The sequence below is a fragment of the Telopea speciosissima genome, chromosome 5, assembly GCF_018873765.1.
Source record: "Telopea speciosissima isolate NSW1024214 ecotype Mountain lineage chromosome 5, Tspe_v1, whole genome shotgun sequence".
NCBI lineage: Eukaryota > Viridiplantae > Streptophyta > Magnoliopsida > Proteales > Proteaceae > Telopea > Telopea speciosissima.
Window position 1 is genome coordinate 21,014,074 of NC_057920.1, and position 20,006 is coordinate 21,034,079.

Sequence of the window (20,006 nt, forward strand, 5' to 3'; positions counted from 1 at the left end):
AGTCTAGTAAATGTATTTTTCTCTCCTAGAGGAAATATGTTCTTGACCTGCTTTCTGAAACAGGTATGCTTGGGTCTAAACCTTTGGATATTCCAATGGACCCAAATTTGAAGTTGATAGCTGATAGTGGTGATGCTCTTGATGATCCGGAAAAATATAGAAGACTTGTTGGAAAATTAAATTATCTCACTGTGACTCGACCGGATATTGCCTTCCCAGTTAGTGTAGTAAGTCAATTTCTGTCCTCTCCTAGGACGTCACATTGGGATGCTATGATTCGAATTCTTAGATACCTCAAGAAAGCTCTAGGTCGTGGTCTACTCTACACTGATCATGGTCATTGACGTGTTGAGGGATTTTGTGATGCTGATTGGGCTGGTTCTCTTGTGGATAGGAGGTCTACCACTGGGTATTGTGTCTTTGTGGGGGGAAGTTTGGTGTCCTAGAAGAGCAAGAAACAGCCAATAGTAGCAAGATCTAGTGCAGAGGCTGAGTATCGGGCAATGGCACAGGTTACTTGCGAGCTAATGTGGATGAAGCAGTTGTTGACTGAGTTGAAATTTATGAAGGAGTTACCTATACAGCTGTGTTGTGATAATCAAGTTGCTATTCATATAGCTTCCAATCCTGTGTTTCATGAGAGGACGAAGCATATAGAGGTTAACTGCCATTTTGTTCGAGAGAAACTATAAGAAGGTTTTATTGCTCCACAACATGTTCGTACAGGGGAGCAACTTGCTGATATTTTTACTAAGTCCTTGGGAAGTGTGAGAATTGATTATATTTGTAACAAGCTGGGCATGATTAACATCTATGCTCCAGCTTAAGGGGGAGTGTTAATGTGCTTTGGGTACTGTTCATGTGAACAGTGTCATGAACAGTATCATACACTATTCACGTGAATAATATCGTGAACAGTACCATACACTGTTCACGTGAACAATAATTAGAAGATGAGAGTTGTTAGTCAGGGGCAGTTTGGGAATTTCTCTTGTGTGTTAGCTCTACCCTATTATTAATAATATTGGTGAAGAGGGGAGAACAATTTTTCATTCGATAGTTCTCCCCAAAGGATTACAACCACTTTTCTTCTTCTTCATCTTTTTCCTCTCCATCTTCTCCATTAAATCTGGTTTTATTTACACCACCCAATTCACAGACCCAAACTCACTGTCGCTCTTGGAGTTCAACTTGGAAATTTCCATACAGTAGATTACATACCCAACTGCATGCTGTGAAGAAGAAGGAAAAAAGTTGCAGAGAAAACCCAGTTTATTAATGGCTTTAAACTATGAAAATGAAATTAAATTAATATTAAAGATGAAAGTTTGAAAAGAATTAAACTGGAATGGAATCAATGTTTCATAAATGACTCAACAACAACAATACCCATCTACCAAACTTCCTATTTCGTCAAGGAACATATCTTAAAGACTCTGTTCATGGTCTGCGCATTGGTTGAGCTTCTTTTTCCATCCAAATGGTTAATTTGGATTAACCATAGCAGGTCTTTTCTTTCTTGAGGGAATGGGGAAATCCTAAAAGACGCGCTTTTTAACGATCGAAGCACCATTGCTTTGTTCTCTGAATCGCCATTTTCCTGAGCTCTCTAAAGCTTATTAGAAACTCAAAGCCATGGAAAAAATTTCTAACCTCGTGGTTACTGCTCGTAGTGTCGCGTCTAACGGGTCTACTAATTTGTCTCCCAAATCTTGCAACAGAACTAGCTCTTAGTATACCTTCTTCTTTGGTTCTTCTTATCGGAATTGTTCCTTCTGGACATAACTCGCCTGAATTTGACCAACCTGAAAACCTTCCGGCACTGAATCCATCGGATTGTCGCCATTGGGTCTCTCCGGTGGATCCTGTAAGAAGAACAAGAGAAGGTTTAGATTTTTAGAACAAAAGGGAAGAGAGTTTAAATTGTTGTTACAAGCAGAATTCAAATACCAGTGGCTTTTGCCCTCTCAGTTCAGGGTGATCGAAAGCTGGTTGTAGATGGAACACAATCTGTAAGGTCACCATCTGGACTCTGTAACAACAAACAAGAATCTGATTCGTTAAACTTACAGCTCTCCTGAGGGACTTTCTCAGGCTTGATGGTGGCTTACCGGAGAAGAGGTAGTGAAGGGAGATGGGAGCTTACCGTAGATGGGAGAGACAGGTTCTACAAGGGTAAAATTGTCATTTCCTTTCAAAACTAACAGAGTTAGTACTCAGGGGTACGGAAGTAATTTTTAAAATCCCATGGGTGGTAGATATAATTTTTTGAAAACCCAGGGGTGGTAGACTTAAATTTCCCTTTTTTTTTAATTTTAAAATATATGTATGGAGTTGTTGATGTCATACTTCAAATATAGAACCTGAAATACTAATGTTTGAATTTTCTATATTAGCTATACTTGTTTGGAGATACTGATTTATCCCCAAACTGTGCAATCTTGAAGCTTTTTTTTTTTTTGTTTTTGGTTTAGCGTTTTCATAAAAGGCTATTCCATTTACAGGCTTGGACTGCATAATTCTTTCAATCTGAAACTCTATCACAGCATATGATCAAGTTGTGGTCTTGTAAGATGATATTATTGATAGGCATACTGTTCATGGGGGTTATTTTACAGTAATTGTTTATCCATATATCCTTTTCAATTCCGGAGTCATTCATAGTATAATATTTTTCTTTAGGTTACATGGAATTTCATTTTCAAGTCAAAGAATTGAATATTTTTATATATCATGAAACTTTTATGATAACTTCAGTTGTTCGATCCAGATGTTTATTAACTTTTAATATACTCAGTTGTAAATATAGATGAGGTTTGGGAGTAACTTCAACCCTTTTGATTACTGAACTTGTAAGCTAGTTTGATAAGTTCAAGTTCCATCAAAAAAGTTAAATCAACTTTCGCATGTATAATTGCAGCTATGGGTGGGGCATGGGAGTAAAGCTGCAGAGGAGAAGCAATTTTTTGATAGCCACCTGGCCCCTTTTTACAGAATTGAACAGGTATTTTTAATTTTGTATTCCTTTACTAGTGTTTCAATTTTACATCACCTTAAATAGTGATTTCAAATTTTTTTAATTTGTTATCACTTGTATGTGTTGATTTGTTGAAGAAAGAAATCTTTATGGACTTTTGGCTCCCCTTGCAAAATGTTTTATTTGTTTAAAGGGCCGGTTTTCATGCATAGTCATGTATGAAACACGGTCAACAATTCAGCCGTTGGATTGGTGCATGAGAATTGAGTATTCCTATCCAACGGTGAAGTGTTGACAGCATTACGCGACCATGTATGAAGCCTTTCACCTTTGTTTAATAGACATTTTAGTGGGGTTTTTTTTTTCAGTTCAATAACTTAGAGAAAATTTGTATTTAATTAGTTTTGTTCACAAGTAAATTCTTGATCTCTAGGAAGTTCCCACCAATCTAGCCCTTACCTAAACTGCTGCTCCCATCCATACACAATCCCCCCCCCGCCCACTCCCAAAAAAAAAAAAAAAAAAAAAAGGAAAAAAAAGAAAAAACCTGCAGTATGTCTTCTTACTGAAATATGCCACATACATTTTAAATTGCTAGGTGCTTATCTACATGTCTTTTCAACCATCAAAAAATTGGAAATCTGCTTCTACAGTGTGTTTTCCATTGTAGACAATTATGATGGGTTTGGGTAGCAACAAAACTCTTTGTAAATTTCAACTTCATTAATTTGTGACTTAGAAGTTCCATTGAGAGGGTAATTTTTGTATCTTATCTTTGGGTTTGAATTAAACTATATCTTAAATGGTTGTTAGGACTGAGGACACATATTAAACTTACAAATTTGAAATATAGAAGAGATGAGGTCCTCAACATCCTTGTTTGATTTCCTGTTGCATGGATATGGTGCAGGTGTTAGAGTTTGACATGGTCTTGGGATTTTTCTTAATGTATCACACTGTCAGTATTTGGGGACTTGGGGGGATGATACACATCATTTTAAATTCATTTCCAAAGCTTATATATAATTGTTTTTTTTTGGGATGAATAAATATCAGTACCAAAACCTCAAAAAAGGGGGGGGGGGAATACAAGCCTCAAGCCTTAAGAGGCGGGCCATGAGACTGAAGAAGAGAATCATCTAGACCCCAGGATACAACAGTAAGCCTGTTCATTGGGATATCAAGGAACGATCTACAAGGGAGTGAATGGACTTTGGAGCTAACATAATAAAAAGATGGCTTTCCAAATCATGTCTATGGAACGAGAATTGAAGGTCCATCTTCAAAGATTCCGCTCCATCCAAATGTGAGATATAGCAGCCCCAAACACTAGGTTACCAATAGTATCGCAGATTATGCCACCCGAGAAAGCTCCCACCATCCAAAAATATTCCCTAGCAAAGGGAAGAGGCCTTCTGCTTCAAGGCCAAATAGAGATTGAGGCTTTTTTTCCAAATACTTAGGGCTAGGGGGCAAGTAAAAAAGAGGTGATTGACATCCTCAATTCCATTCCAACAAAGGACACAAGATGGGGGGGACGGGGAACCAAACAATATTGTGCCAGGGAACAATGGGAGCATGGGGACGAATAAAGTCCTAGGCGGATCTAGAAGTAAAAGCTCCGTTAGGGGAGGGGAGCCAAAAGACCTTATCTGAGAGAGAGAGGGGTTAGGGGGGGGGGGAAGGGGGAGGGGGACCAGGAACCTAGGGAAATGATTGAGGAGAGCGGGGCTGATTTGGGAGTACCAGAGGAATAGACCGAACAAGAACCTAAGAAGTTGTAGAGGACTCCTAAGGGGTGCCAGGGATCTAGCCAGAGAGAAATGGAATACCCATTAGCAATCACAGAGGAGGTGGTTGAGAGAGCTAAGGGCCGGAGGAGGAGGATTTTACGCCACACCTAGGAAGGATCAACAGGGATGGGGACAGTCGAAATGGAGTCATTTTTGAGGAGGTAGGAGTATAACCAATTGACCCAGATAGAATCGTGCTTGGAAGAGATTTTCCTGATCAATTTGAGGATACCTGCAATATTAAAGTCCTGGATCCTACGGATGCCAAGACCTCCTTCAGATTTAGGGAGGCAGATAGAGGCCCAACTGATCGGGTAGAGGAATTTGAAGATTCCTTGCCTTTCTGGAGGAAGGAGCAGAAGAGAGATTCCATGGCTTTGATGGTGGATTTAGGAAGCCTATAGATGCCACACCAATAGATCTACGAGGATTGAAGGACTGAACGGATCAGCTTAATCCTACCTGCGAAGGAGAGCAGATTACCTTTCCATAGCTGGAGCCTTTTACTGATAAGGTCCAACATAGTGGTGTTGTGGTGACTAGTCAGCCTGGCTGGAATCAAAGGGAGGCCAAGTATTTCACGGGAAGAGAGCCAAGAGTAAATCCTGTAAGGCGTAGCAAGGTATCTTTATTCACATCAGAGACACTAGAGAAATCAAGAGAACAATCAATTTTTTTTAGTTATGGATGTAATAACTAATAAGTTATTTCTCTTATCTTTACTTATTATGCTTTAGATGATATTATAGCTCATTATGTTCGACCGGTTAAACTCTTTATGTAATTTTTTTTTGGGGGGGGGGGGGTGGGTGGGTTATAATTTGTTATGATGCATATTAAGAGAACACTTTTAATTGTTTTTATTCTGCCTAAATTTTCAATTTATTATTGTGGACACAAGTCACACAACCATAACCATGTTTTGTGCTGTGTGTCAGAATATTTTTCTATTTCTTATTTTCAATGGAAAAATATAATTCCTCGAATTGTATATGAATGGTATCATCTTATTGCTAGATATTGGATCTCATTTGACATTGAATTCATACTCCTTAGTCCTTATGACAGTATTCTAGAATCCTGTAATCAGGATTGAGGTTGTATTCGATTTACTTCCCTCTGTCGCAACATGGAGTCTTTCATTTTCAAAATTGTATTTCAACCGTTTGGAAAATAAATATGCATTCCTAGTCCAGTTTTGATTCGTATGTCAGTGTTTTCCAACTTTTTTCAGTTTATGATCTTATACTTCTTTATCATATCGTGATTTCACAAGCAATTAATGGCCACTGATCATCTATTTTCTTTTCAGCTTATATTAGCTACTATTCCAGATTCAACGCATGGGAAGTCACCCAGTATTGTTAAAGACGATATTATCCAGTTACTCTTTGAAATACAAAAGAAGGTATAGTATCACCTTTATTTGTATACCATGGATTCAATTATTTATCCTACATGACATGCTTTACCACTTCCATATGGGTACTTAATTATATATTCTCAGAAAATGTAGACTATTTCCCGTAACTTGGCAGGTTGATGGAATTCGTGCTAATTATTCTGGCTCAATTGTATCTCTAACTGACATTTGTTTGAAGCCACTTGGTCAGGATTGTGCGACTCAAAGCATTCTGCAGGTATTTCTTTTTCATAATTCTTCAAGCATGTTTGTTTCTCTTCTTGGCTCAAAATTCCAAAGGGGTAGGGTGGGGAGTGAGGTTTGTAGACTATATTAACTGAATCATTTGTGCAAGTGTGGTAAAAGTTTTAGCAAGATGATTTCTTGAGTGATGCTACATGACAAGACATCTTTGGATTCTGAATACCTCATTGTACGAGTACAGCTGATGGTCACGATTTTTTGTCCTCCATTTTGTTGGACTGTATGTCACAATTATGAGTTAATGGGTTCAAGGCCATGCATGCTCTGCTTTGTTGTATCAATGTGATAATAATGCTCTTTTGATTTTTTTAGATACCACAATACTCGGTGTGTAACGGCCCCAAACCCGGACAGGGTATAAGGTACTGCCCTCACGGGCATTGGTCAAAAACCACCATTCACATTTGTATAATAACCCAACTCCCATACATTATATACATACACAACGAAAGACTTAACAACAATTGGAGCTGGATTTAAGGTTTGCACATTGTATATACATCTACTGATGGCAAATACTAAGTTCAACATAGTGATCAAAAGTTATATTACATCAAAAGATTGTATTATCACATTGTTTATCCAAACATCATAAGTTCTTATGACATGTCTCTAAGGTTAGTGCACCACGTGCACTCACAGCCTATAGAGTTTGGAGCTGTGCACACCTCTCCTCTTAACTCATCATCTGAAAAAGAAGATTTGTTATAGGGATGAGCTAACAGCTCAGTGAGGAAAACATAATACAATACAAACAAGTGCTCATGTGCTTCAATAATAGTGTACAAATACAATGTTTTACTGTTACATCAGATCTTAATCAATATTGTGAAATACTGATAGTGCACTATATAGAAGAGTTTAGCCTGGCCTCGTGTTAATAAATCAACTATTTACCCCAGTACTGTAGCCTAGGAGAGGAATGCCGCGGCTCGTACTTGTAATCTCGTATCACATATAGGAGATTACCGAGTCCTTAGCTCACTCTCGTATCACATACATGATTTATCGAGTCCTTAGCTCGTCCACATACAGGATTTTACCGAATCCTTAGCTTGCTCTCGTATTACATGTAGGATTTTATCGAGTCCTTAGCTCGTCCACATACTGGATTGTACTGAGTCCCTTAGCTCATAAGAAACCTCATCCAATACAAAACTCCCTACTGGAAAGGGATGATATTCACAGAGTCATTTTCTCGTAGTACTACTATTATCAACCTCATTCACTTGATTCACATATCTCGTATGCTTTTTTACATTACTCTTACTCTTGTTCACATATCTCGTACGCATATTTACATTTCTCATTCACATGCTCACATTTATTGTACACAAACATATACTGATACAACTTGTTATATAACACCTTAACATATACTTAACATCATGTGATTCACCTCATAATTATATCATTTTAAATGTGCCATGTCAAATATTTCGATACACCTCATATAGCAACACATATACAATTCTCTGGCATTCATTAATCATGCATAAAAGTCAAACATTCAATAATCCATATCATGCTGATACACTATATAACACATCATAAAACACATGACCATGCTCAAACATTTCATTATACATCATATAGAAATACTAGTATGTTTCCCTCACCTTGCTTGTTACAATGATTCACAGATCCAATCTGTTTATCATAGCATATAAGTCTCTTGAGTCCTAAAATATCAAGCCAAAGTATCATGTCAATTTATTTTACAATCATATAATACCTAACATAGTACATATCAATATACCTTAGTATATTAGATTACAATATATTCATGACCTGCTTGCGGGGTGTTACACGGTGGACATTTGTTCTGTGCTATGTAATGCAGTGGCACTTGATTATGTTATTACTGCAGATGTCATTTAACATTTGGTTCAAACTAAACAACGAAGTGGTTGAGATAGCTCAGAACATTTTAAGTTGGGTTTTTTTTTTTTGGGGGGGGGGTGTTTGATTTGCATCTCAGAATTTATGTATATCAGCGATGCGATTAGTGCTGTTGTTGACAATGCATCCTGTTCTCACATTGATTTGAGTTACCAACATTGCTGTCTAAGTGAGGATGGATGTAATACATTGCCTTTAGTATGTTTCTCTTCCTTTCCCCCCTCCTTGTGAGTGTGTCTTGGGTCATGTCCAGGACCCGTACACAGATCTGGGTCCAATAACTTGTCACGTATCTTACCTATTGATACGGTTGAATGGAGCCAGATCCTGAATTCTCCCTGGGCACCAATCTGGATCAGATTGCATTGGCCTATTCACACAAGGATTGGCAGTTCAACTGAACTGAGCAAAAGCCTGATCGTTACAGCCAGTGGATCGGCCTATCACTGTACATAATATATTAGACCTATCTTGTATGACATGGAAACTGATCATGTGATTGTGAATTCCTAATTAGTATTGACTCATCCTTAGAGCCATGCTACCATTGAAGAGTCACCATATAAATTATATAAGCATGCAAAAAATATGTAAAAAATATCATGACCAGATGATTTTTATTGTCCAACCAATTATTATTTTTCAAATCTGTTAAAATTCACTGAATCCCTTTTGACCATTCGGTTCCGGTACCCAGCTATACAACAACAACAACTCAGCGTTATCCCAACTAAATGGGGTCTGCTACATAGATCCTTGCCCTCCAATCAGCTCTATTCTAGGTCATACTTGATACATTGATACAAGGCCTAAGCTATAAATGCCTTTCCTGAGGTCATTTTACGTTGACCCCTGGCTCTTTTGGTTCCTTCAATCTGAATCAAACCACTCTTCCATACTAGGGCATCAAAAGGCTTCCGTTGAAAATGGCCATGCCACCTCAAAAGACTTTCTCGTAGCATATCATGTATTGGAGCTACTCCCAAATCAGCTCTAATATGACCATTCCTTACTTCATCCTTCATAGTTTGGCCACTCATCCATCTCAACATCCTCATCTCCGCTGTACTGAGTTGATCAATATGATGCTTCTTAACTGCCCAACAATTCTGCACCATACTTCATAGCCGGTCGTATGATTGTCCTGTCAAATTTGCCTTCTAAGTTTTCAAGGAATATGCCAATCACACACTTCATCCATCCTATTTTAATTCTCTGTGAAACATCATCCTCTATATCACCTTAATTATTTATGATTGAGCCTAAGTACCTAAAATAATCACTTTGCAGAATCTCCCTCTCATCAATTTTTACCACCTCATTATCCGTTATAGTGTAACCAAAGTTACACACCAATACACCATAAACTCCGTCTTCGTTTTACTTATCTTAAAACCTTTTGATTCCAAGGTTGATTTTTATAACTCCAACTTCTTGTTAATCCCTGCTTTTGTCAACAACAACAACAACAACAACAACAACGACAACGACAACAAAGCCTTATTCCGACTAAATGGGGTTGGCTACATGGATCCTTGCAAAGACAAAATATTAATAATAAAAGTAAACAGAAAAGGAACACAACAACAACAACTACAACTACAACTCAGTCTTACAAACTAACTTGTGTCGCCTACACGGATCCTTGCCCTCCAATCAGCTTTATTCGACGTCATACTTGAAACAAGACCTAAACTATGCATGTCTTTCCTCACCAATTCTCCGAGGGTCATTTTAGGCCTGCCCCTAGCTCTTTAGTACCTTCAATCTGAATCAAGTCACTCCTCCGAACTGGAGCATCCGAAGGCCTCTGTTGAACATCGCCATGCCACCTCAGAGCTACTCCCAATGCAGCTCTATATGATCATTCCTTATTTAATCCTTTTTGCTTTTGCCACACATCCATCTCAGCATCCTCATCTCCGCTATAATTAGCTTATCTATATGACGCTTCTTAATTGCCCAACACTTTGTGTCATACATCATAGCTAGCATAAGTCAAGGCGTTGCTAGGCGTCCAGGCGCCTTTCTCTCGCCTTGGTCGCCTAGGCGACGCCTTGTTGGTGTTGCCTTGGTTTTTTACCCCCTCGATTGCTTTGGTTCGCCTAGTCGCCTTGACAACTATGATAGCCAGTCTTATGACTGTCCTGTAAAATTTTCCTTTTAAGATTTAAAGGAATCCGTTGATCACATAACACTCCGGATGCACCTCTCTACTTCATCTATCCTACTTAATTCTCTGTGAGACATCATCTTTTATATCACCTCATTATTGATGATTGATACTCGATACCTAAAAATGATCATTTTGTGCTATCTCCATCTCATCAACTTTCACCCTCTCATTATCTGTCCCGGAATTACTAAAGGTACACACCATATACTCCGTTTTCGTTCTACTTATCTTAAAACCTTTTGATTCCAAGGTTGATCTTCATAACTCCAGCTTGGTGTTAATTGTTGCTTTTGTCTCATCCACCAAAACAATATCATCAGCAAAACACATGCACCAAGGAAACTCATCTTGGATGTCTTTGTTAACTCGTCCATGATAAGTGCAAACAAATAAGGGCTTAAAGCTGATCCTTGATATAACCCAACTGCAATTGGGAATTCACTACCTTGACCCCTCACAGTTCTTACACTAATCACCACACAATCATACATATATTTAATTATGTCCACATATTTACTTGAAACACTTCTCTTCCCTAGCACATGCCTGATTAAATCTCTAGGAACCTTGTCATAAGCTTTTTCTATGTCAATATCTTCCATATGGAGATTCTTCTTCTCTCTAAATCTTTCCACGAGTCTCCTAAGTAGGTAGATAGCTTCTGTTGAGGATAAGCCTGGCATAAAACCTAATTGGTTCTCCGAAATAGTGGTCTTTTTTCTCAGGTTTGTTTCAATAATCTTCTCCCATCATTCATAGTATGACTCATTAGTTTTTTGCCTCTGTAGTTGTTACAACTCTGGATATCAGCTTTATTTTTTTTTACATCAGGACCACAATGCTTCTTTTCCATTCATCTGACGTTCTCTAAGTGCACATAATCTTATTAAACAGCTTGGTTAGCCAAGATAAGCCACAGAGAAATAATCAAGCTGATATATCGCAGAGATGCTTCCAATAACAGGAGGAGATTGATAGAAAATAACAGAAGGAGAGTACTCGCAATATCCGAAGGAATCAAATCTGGATCAGGAGAGGAATACTTCCATGAACAGCTGGAATCAGATCTGATGAGATCTGATCAGATCAAGGCACCTCCGCCGGGAAGAAATGCTTAAGATTGAACAAGAACAAATGGCAGCCACAGGTAACCAGATCATCCGAATAAATAAAACAGTAGCCCAAATAAATAAAATAAATCATATCAGATCTGTCAAGAACAGTAGCTGTAGGTTACCAGCAATAGCAGGTTACAATAACAGATCAGAATAGAAAATGCAATCGCAGGAACAGATCAACACCAAATCAGAACACATCAATACATCATAGAAAACTATAGCCATACGGAGTAAAAGTAAAAAAGTCTCCCTAAAGAATAGGAGAAATTGTACATCTCTAAATCCACCAATCTAATCCCCTTAATACTCCAATCGAGTAGAGAGTTGAAGCAGCAGAACTTCTCCTCAAAATTTGATATAAATCCAACATATGGATATGTGTAAGCTGCTGTGTAACAGAAATAGAAACTCCAAATCCTAAAAAACAGGAATCAGATCCTAAAAAATAGGAATCAGCTGAACTTGCAATTAACCCGTCTGATCAGACTGAAAATTTAATTGATAATCCAAATCAAAGGGGTTGGTACCCAGTTATGGTGTTCCCTAGTGGCAGCTAGAAAGCACCAAAGACAGCAACAACCGCAGGGATACTTCAAGTATCTTCAAGAGAGAGAACAGCAGACGCAGGGAAGATTTAATGATCTTCAAGATGGAAACCAGCAACACAAGCAAAGGAAGATCTAATGATCTTCAGGAAAAACAGCGGCAGAGCACACAGGTCAGTAGATCACAATCAACAACAGAGGAGAAGAAGACAAATTTCTTTTTTTCTGTTCATCGCTCTGATACCATGTTACAACAGCTTATCCTAAAAGCACGAGCTGTTAAGTAAGGGCTACAACAATGTATATCAACACATAACAACAGTGGGTTAAACCAGTGCCCTATTCTGTCTTTCCCTTTATGGTTTGAGTATGGCATGACCCTTGTCAGGTTGTGGTTGGGTATGGTATTTGAGACACCCTGGGAACTTGCTCTGCCCCACCTCTCGATGCAGGAATTTGGCGGTTACCTTGTAAAATTTGTGAGCTCCATGCTTATTGTTAGAGTTGGGTTGGTTATGTTCTGGCAAAATTTTAAAGGATTGGATATTATGTTTGTGAAACCTGTGGCAGTGCTGTCCCTAATCAGGAAACAAAGTGCTTGGATGATGGACATCAAGTGTACTGGAAAACTATTAAGAATAATCCTAATAAGAGTGAGTTCACTGTTCATAAAAAGGTATCTTCTCCTCTGGCTCGAAAGTCTTTTCTTTGTCCTCTCAAAGGCTGGGTTCCAAGTTCAAATGACTCTTGGATTGACACTAGTTGCAAACCTGTGTAACAAAAAATGGAGTTCCTCCTGATCATGAACCTCGATTGATTTGCTCCACTGACTATAGTATCTTTTTGGATAAAACTGACAATAATATCTTGGGTGAGAAGAGGACACTCTTCTTCAGGTTATTTCATCGGAAGAGTTTTCCCGACATTTCTTCTCCCTCGGTACCATGTGAAGGAAATGCCGCTTGAGCTCCATGTGCAAGGACCATGAGATCTTGGCCTGAACGTGTGGGGGAATGTTGATGTATACATTGACGCTGCCCTTCCCTAATAGTTTGAGCTTTTAGGTGAAACAGTAGCGAACAAAAATAAGAGTGGGAACCATACGATTCCTGTTCCATTGCATAGGGATTAAGGATCTAATAGTTTGATTGTTACATGATAAATGATGCTAATCTAATTAGACAGCAAGAAACATTGCCATATTCTATAGGTGAAAGGACTTTCTTGTGTGTATTACTTATTTCTGACTTAGCATACAGCCTAAAGGACTTCTCAGGAACTGAAATGGTTAGTATAACTAAAAGTAAAATCAATGATTCTTTGTATTTTATTTATTGGAGTCATTTAGTCGTCCTTCTGGATTGGTCAAATCATTTACTGTTCATGTAAAAGAAGCAATCTTCTAGACCTGGAAGTGGCAGGGTAATATAATAAAATGAGTTATTATTGTTATTTTTGGATTCTTTTCCTTAAAAAGTGCAAAAAATATGAATATATATATTATCATTTAAAATTTTAGTGACCTATGAACCTTGTAGAGCACCCGTAGTTCTAGGAAATATATTTATTGTCACTGGTAGGTCAGTACCTATAATAAAAATTAGTTTCCAACTTACAAGAAGATTAGGACTGAGACAAATATGTTTTGGATATTTGTTGTCAACACACATCAGTTATGAACTGATACTGATTCTTACCAGGCTTACATGCATTCTTTATATTTGCTAACTAATATCAGGTATTATGCACTAACACACAAGGAATTAAGTATCGGAGCGTATCGTATCGTCTCGGCCGATACGTCTCGGTATCGGTCGTGGCCGAGACGAGACAGGTCGAGACGTATCTTTTTTTTTTTTAAATGTAAATGTCTCGAATGTATCGGTATGTATCGACCGATACATATCGATACGATACGATACGGTTGATACATATCGATACAGTCGAGACATGATTTAAACCATTATTTTATTATTTTTGAAATAACGATACGTATCGAGACGTCTCGGTATGTATCGATATGTATCGACCGATACATATCGATACATATCGAGACGTCTCGATACGTCTCGATACGTATCGGCAACTTAAAAACCACATGGGCCCAAGTCTTCTCAGAATAGAAAACTCGAGCAGGAGCAGGCTGGCGGAAAAAAAACAGTTCCAGCTTTGAGAAACCCATCAAAAAACATCTTTAAACTTGGTTTTTGCCAAAGATTTGTTGAGGGCTTTGATTCCTTTGCCAAAAACGATCCTAAAGGAGGTGAAATCTCATCATTTGCTGCATCTAACAGCCCACATTCGAAATCAAAAGGTGTTCTTGAAGGGAAAGGTAGGTTTTTTTTGCTGCATCTAACAGCCCGCACAAATTGCTTGTTTATATTGTTTTTATTGTCCAAAAGTGTATTTCCATGTGTATTTTGATCATTTTCATGCGTTTCTGCACCGGTCGATACGTATCTCTGATACGATACGATACGTCTCTTAAAATCGCCTGACCGATACGATACCCGATACCGATACTTAAATCCTTGCTAACACATGCTGATATTTTCCAATATTTAAATCCTGGGTATGGCCATACAACTTTGCTGTTACCTTGTTAATTTTTATTAGTATAAAAATATCCATTTCTCCTTTGTGTACCAAGTGGATTGACCCAGGTCTGAGATATAACTTTTACATATCCTTCCAGGCTTTATCTACCTAGAAAAACTGGTTTTCTGAGATATGTTTGAGTTACAAATTTTTTTGAGGGGCATGAGATCACGGATTCAAGTCTGGAAACATCCTCTCTGCGAAAGCAGGGGAAGGCTGCGTACATTATGAACCTCCCCAGACTCTGCAGTAGCGGGAACCTCATGCACTGGGTACGCCTTTTGCTGCACGGTCCATTTAGGAGACCTTTCTTAGATGGCCCTAAAAATTTGCCATGTGGAAAGTTAGTTGGATCTCAAACTTGGTGGTCATGTTGTGCACTTCACCTTTGACTCATGAGGTAAGTTGCAGCCGAAAAAATTACACCATGTGTCACCAATAACGGATCAATCTTGTACAAGATTTGGACAGTTACGGAACTGATCCAATACACGGTGGAGTGGTGGACCATATGATTGATTTTGGCCTCGAAACTAGACAGATTATCAATCCACATGGTCCTCTATCTATCCAAGGGTAGAATAGCCACATCCGCTATCTATTGATTTGATCCTGATTTGATGGATTAAGATGTGTTACAAAAATCAACTAGATGGTGGGCCATACATTTGGGATATGCCACAAAATTTGACATGTACGCTGCCTAGTGCTTGCTCTATGGTCAATGCTTTGAGTAATCAAAATCAGGCATCGCTGTGGCTGGAACATGATGGACCATTTAGGAAAGCCTTTCTAGGCCAGGTCGTGTAAAAGAGATGTTTCCCTTTATTTTGAGTAAATTGTGTCCCCTAGTCCCCTTTTCCTGTATAATCTCTGTTATGGATGATTCTGCAATCATAGTTGTCAAGGCGATAGGCGAATCAAGGAGGTCGAGGGATGGAAAAACTTATGGCAACACCAACCAAGGCGCCCCCAAAACAAACCGCTTGGATGCCTAGGCGGCGCCTTGACAACCTTGTCTGCAATCATCTTATTTCAGTCATGCCGTACATGCTTCAGTGCTCTTCTCTTTGTTACTTTGGAAGATTAATGGATCTTACTTTCTTTTCCCCTTCACAGTATTATCAAATGGACCTTGAGAAGTATGATGAGTACGGGGGAGTTGACCATGCTGAGTACTGCTTTCAGGTATTATTTGATGATACCTTTTTTAAGCGTATAAACAGCCAACAACAGAATATTAATTCATATCTTTTGGTTTTCTATGTGCATTTTGGTGTCCTTTTCTGTCATTCCATATCATTTAGTCCTGCCAAATCCATTTAAATGCATTTATGGTTTTGGTTCTTCTTCAGTATATGAGTTTACTTCTCCTATGTCATTCATAATTGCCTCAACATGGCTTCATCTGTCTTCAAAGTATAAAGTAGAGTTTGACCAGAGAGTAGTGTTTATAAATTTTTAGAATTTGTTAATTATGAAGGAAAAAGGTCTGCAACTAAAGCTCAGTTGGAAATTTTTCCAGCTGAAACACCTAGTTTTGCCATGTATACCTTTGGAAAATTGTGTCTATTTATTCTTGTATTGATTTCTTGTTTCTGTTTCTTCTTTGCTTATGAATTATTTATTCACCCAAAAATATTTGTCCATTGGATAGAGATAGAAGAGGGGGGGGGGATTACTTGGATAGGCCACATGTCAAATTTGGGGAGGCTATTTCAACCATGTATCCCACCATGATAGAGCATTTTTCCTTATTTCTTCAATAGTCACTGGACTGGACCCCGCCCTAAACGGAAATTCCTTTCTTCAAAGCTTTTAAATGACTAGTGGAAAACTCAGCTTGGTCTGAAATTTGACCCATGATTGGATGATGACATGGACATACTTGTCAGCTGAACTTGGGCCTCATCGAACAGTATCACATGGCAGACAGCCGTTTCAGTTGGAATGGCTGATGCCTAAAAAAAATGTCCCCATAGATTTTCATTTGCTATATGCCAATAACATGCTTTATCGTTTGAGCATAAAGATTGCTTGATTCGTCGTTCTTCTATGAATTGCAATATTGCTTTATCAGACTGATATTCTCATATTAAAGAGAATGCCAATTGATATTCATCTGTTGCATTTTCATGTCTCCAGCATTACACCTCTACGGAGACATGTATGAGTGCATTTAAGGGTCCACTTGATCCAAGCACAGCTTTAGGTGGATTCTCTGGGAATAATTATTCAGAGGTAATACTTCATCCTTTGCTGAGATGATTGGGACACAGTTATTCTATAATTTTGTTTTTCATGGCAGGCTTCTGCATTTGTTATTACCTATCCGGTAAACAATGAGATTGGTATGTCTGGCTCTGAAAATGGGAAGGCTGTGGCTTGGGAGAAGGCTTTCATTCAGTTGGCAAAGGTTTCTTTTTATGCTCCCTGTTCTCAATGTTTGTTTCCCTATGAATTAAGATGGAATTTCCTGTGCTTTTTCATGATTGTTCTAATCCTCTGTACTCATTTTCAACCTGTTTGGTGAGGAAATGAATTTCTTCTATGCCATAACCTTGAAGGTCATACTGTGCTTCTATAAGGAAAATTTTTCCTTGAACACTTTATTGATTGGTGGTAGCCTGTTTCTGCACTCTATACTTAAAAATCCCAATTTTTCTATACAATGGACTATGACAGATAAGACATACCTACAGCATATGGACAGTATTTTGACAAGCGGGCCGGGGACTATTTTCTGGCCCTGAGCCAAGTACCTAGCGTCACACTGTCACCTCAAGACAGGCAGCTCACCCTAGGAACTCAACTCTCAAGGATTGAACCACAATAATAGACAAACTGTGTCTTTGCAAGTGTGACATATTAATAAAGACAATTAAGGCCATTTATAATCTATTACAGGAGCAAAGTGAATGGAGAAGATACAACAAGATTACAGAGGATAAATCAAGAGAGAACAATGTTCTGCTTTGCCTTGACCTTCTTTGTTGTGCTTTGAAATAGTAAAATGAAGAAAATTTTTTAAAATTAAGAAATTTGGCAAAAAATATCAAATTATAAAACAAAATATGCAGCTGCGACTGGAAATTCATAGTTGAAGCTTTATAAAAACAGAAACTGTACATTTCTACGAAAAGGAAGGATTTATCTCTGATGACAGAGTAAGATACAATTATTTGTCTACATTGAAAGCCTTTCAGAAGACCTTCCACATCACAAAGTCATTTATATCTTTAGTAATACAAGAGTAGTCCTGTAACCGTAGCTCAGGTCTAATCTCACAGCAGGATCTCAAGAAACAGTCAAACTTACAGAAAAAGTCAACCTTCTCAGATGAAAGTCAAACTTGAGATTTCTAACCCTCATGATGTATAATAACGCCCTTCAGAATATGAAAATGATTGGTTAATTTGAGAGTAATTAGAAAATTTCGACTCAGGACAGAAATCTGGGAAGAATAATGAAAAATAGTCAAACTGAAAGTTAATAAAATCAGGCCAATAGAATTGCCCCAAACTCTGGTTGGGTTCTACCCTTGATAGGTGCTATCAAACCCCCTAAATAGGGTTCAAAGCCAATGGCTAGATTAAAACTGATTAAGGAAATAAAAAATCTGGAATCCGAAAGTTGCAGGTTTGAGTGATAATTAAGTAGCTCAGAAACCACAAATCAGAAAGCACAAAAGTTGGGTCGAGTGGAGGTCTGAGGGAAGTCTTTGATTCCCAAAAGTTTGGGTGAAATCAGATCAAGGGTTAGGTTTAATCAACAGAATATTATATTCTGAAATCAAGTGGAAAACAGAATATATGATGAAAGAATAGCCATAGTTAAAACCTCTGAAGAAACAATTGAATGGAATGAATGGAATGGCTTGTCGATATGACACAGCCCTCCACGATTTATTTATAATAATTTTGGAGAGAATTCCAGAATATACAAATTACAATAATACCCCAATAGGATAGGGTAAAACAATTAGAACATAAATAGAACACAAACTCCCCCATGAGTCGACCATATAACATGGGTCGACCCATGTTACAATAATACCCATATTCCAACACTCCCCCTCAAGTTGGTGCATAGATATCAGTCATGCTCAACTTGCACACTAGAGGTTGAAACACCTTTCCACTCAATCATTTGGTGAACACATCAGCCAACTGGTCACCAGATTGAACATAGGGAACACAAACAGTCCCATTATCCAGATTCTCCTTGATAAAATGACGATCAATTTCAATATGTTTCGTCCTATCATGCTGCACTGGATTATGGGCAATACTGATTGCTGATTTACTATCACAGTAGAGTCGCATAGGCAAAGTAATAGGAATGCTCAAATCTTGTAACAAGGTTTTAAGCCACAGCAGCTCACAAATGCCAAGAGCCATAGCTCTAAATTCAGCCTCTGCACTGGATCGGGCAACCACAGTTTGCTTCTTGCTGCGCCATGTAACACAATTTCCACCCACAAATGTACAGTAACCCGTGGTGGATTTTCGATCATGAGAGCTAGCCCAATCTGAGTCAGTGTAGGCCTCAATCTGGAGATGGTTATGACAAGATAATAAAACTCCTTTACCAGGGGCAGACTTCAAGTATCTCAAAATTCGGAACACTGCTTCTAGATGGTTAGACTGAGGGTCATGCATAAATTGACTAATAAGGCTCACAGCATAGGCAACGTAAGGCCTAGTGTGAGATAAATAAATGAGACGCCCGACTAACCGCTGATATCTCCCCTTGTCCACTAGTTCCCCATCAGTGTTTCGGAAACGAGCATTATGCTCTATAGGAGAATCCACAGGAGAACAGCCTAGCATGCCGGTTTCTGAAAGAAGTTCTAGAGTATACTTGCGTTGAGATAAAAATAGCCCTTGGGAAGAATGGGCTACTTCAATCCCTAGAAAATAGCGAAGTATGCCTAGATCCTTAATCTCAAATTCCTTGGCCAAATAAGTCTTCAACTTGGAAATTTCAGCAGGGTTATTGCCAGTGACAACTATATCATCAACATATACGATGAGAAGAGTAATGATGCTGCCCGTCTTCTTGATAAACAAGGTGTGATCTGCATTGCTTTGTTTATACCCAAAAGTCACCATGGCCTTCTGAAAGCGACCAAACCATGCACATAGTGATTGTTTCAGACCATACAAAGCCCGTTTAAGTTTACACACCTTGCCTTGAGTCGCAGCAGATGAGAATCTAGGAGGAATATC

The 20,006-nt window shown here is 38.4% G+C and overlaps 1 protein-coding gene and 1 long non-coding RNA gene across 3 annotated transcripts in view; one reads left to right on the forward strand and one right to left on the reverse strand.

The window, feature by feature from the left end:
* LOC122662175 (NPC intracellular cholesterol transporter 1-like) overlaps positions 1-20,006 on the forward strand; it is a 179,895-nt gene that overhangs the window by 45,350 nt on the left and 114,539 nt on the right. For both annotated transcript variants that reach the window (XM_043857743.1, XM_043857744.1), the window contains exons 10-15: positions 2,921-3,004; positions 6,083-6,178; positions 6,309-6,410; positions 15,895-15,963; positions 16,921-17,016; positions 17,084-17,191. In XM_043857743.1, the coding sequence (XP_043713678.1) occupies positions 2,921-3,004; positions 6,083-6,178; positions 6,309-6,410; positions 15,895-15,963; positions 16,921-17,016; positions 17,084-17,191 (555 nt within the window). The remainder of the gene's footprint in view (positions 1-2,920; positions 3,005-6,082; positions 6,179-6,308; positions 6,411-15,894; positions 15,964-16,920; positions 17,017-17,083; positions 17,192-20,006) is intronic.
* LOC122662177 lies at positions 1,212-2,001 on the reverse strand. Its single transcript, XR_006332986.1, has 3 exons — positions 1,951-2,001; positions 1,654-1,865; positions 1,212-1,232 (listed from the first exon to the last, which is right to left on the reverse strand). It is a non-coding gene; the product is annotated as an uncharacterized LOC122662177 (long non-coding RNA).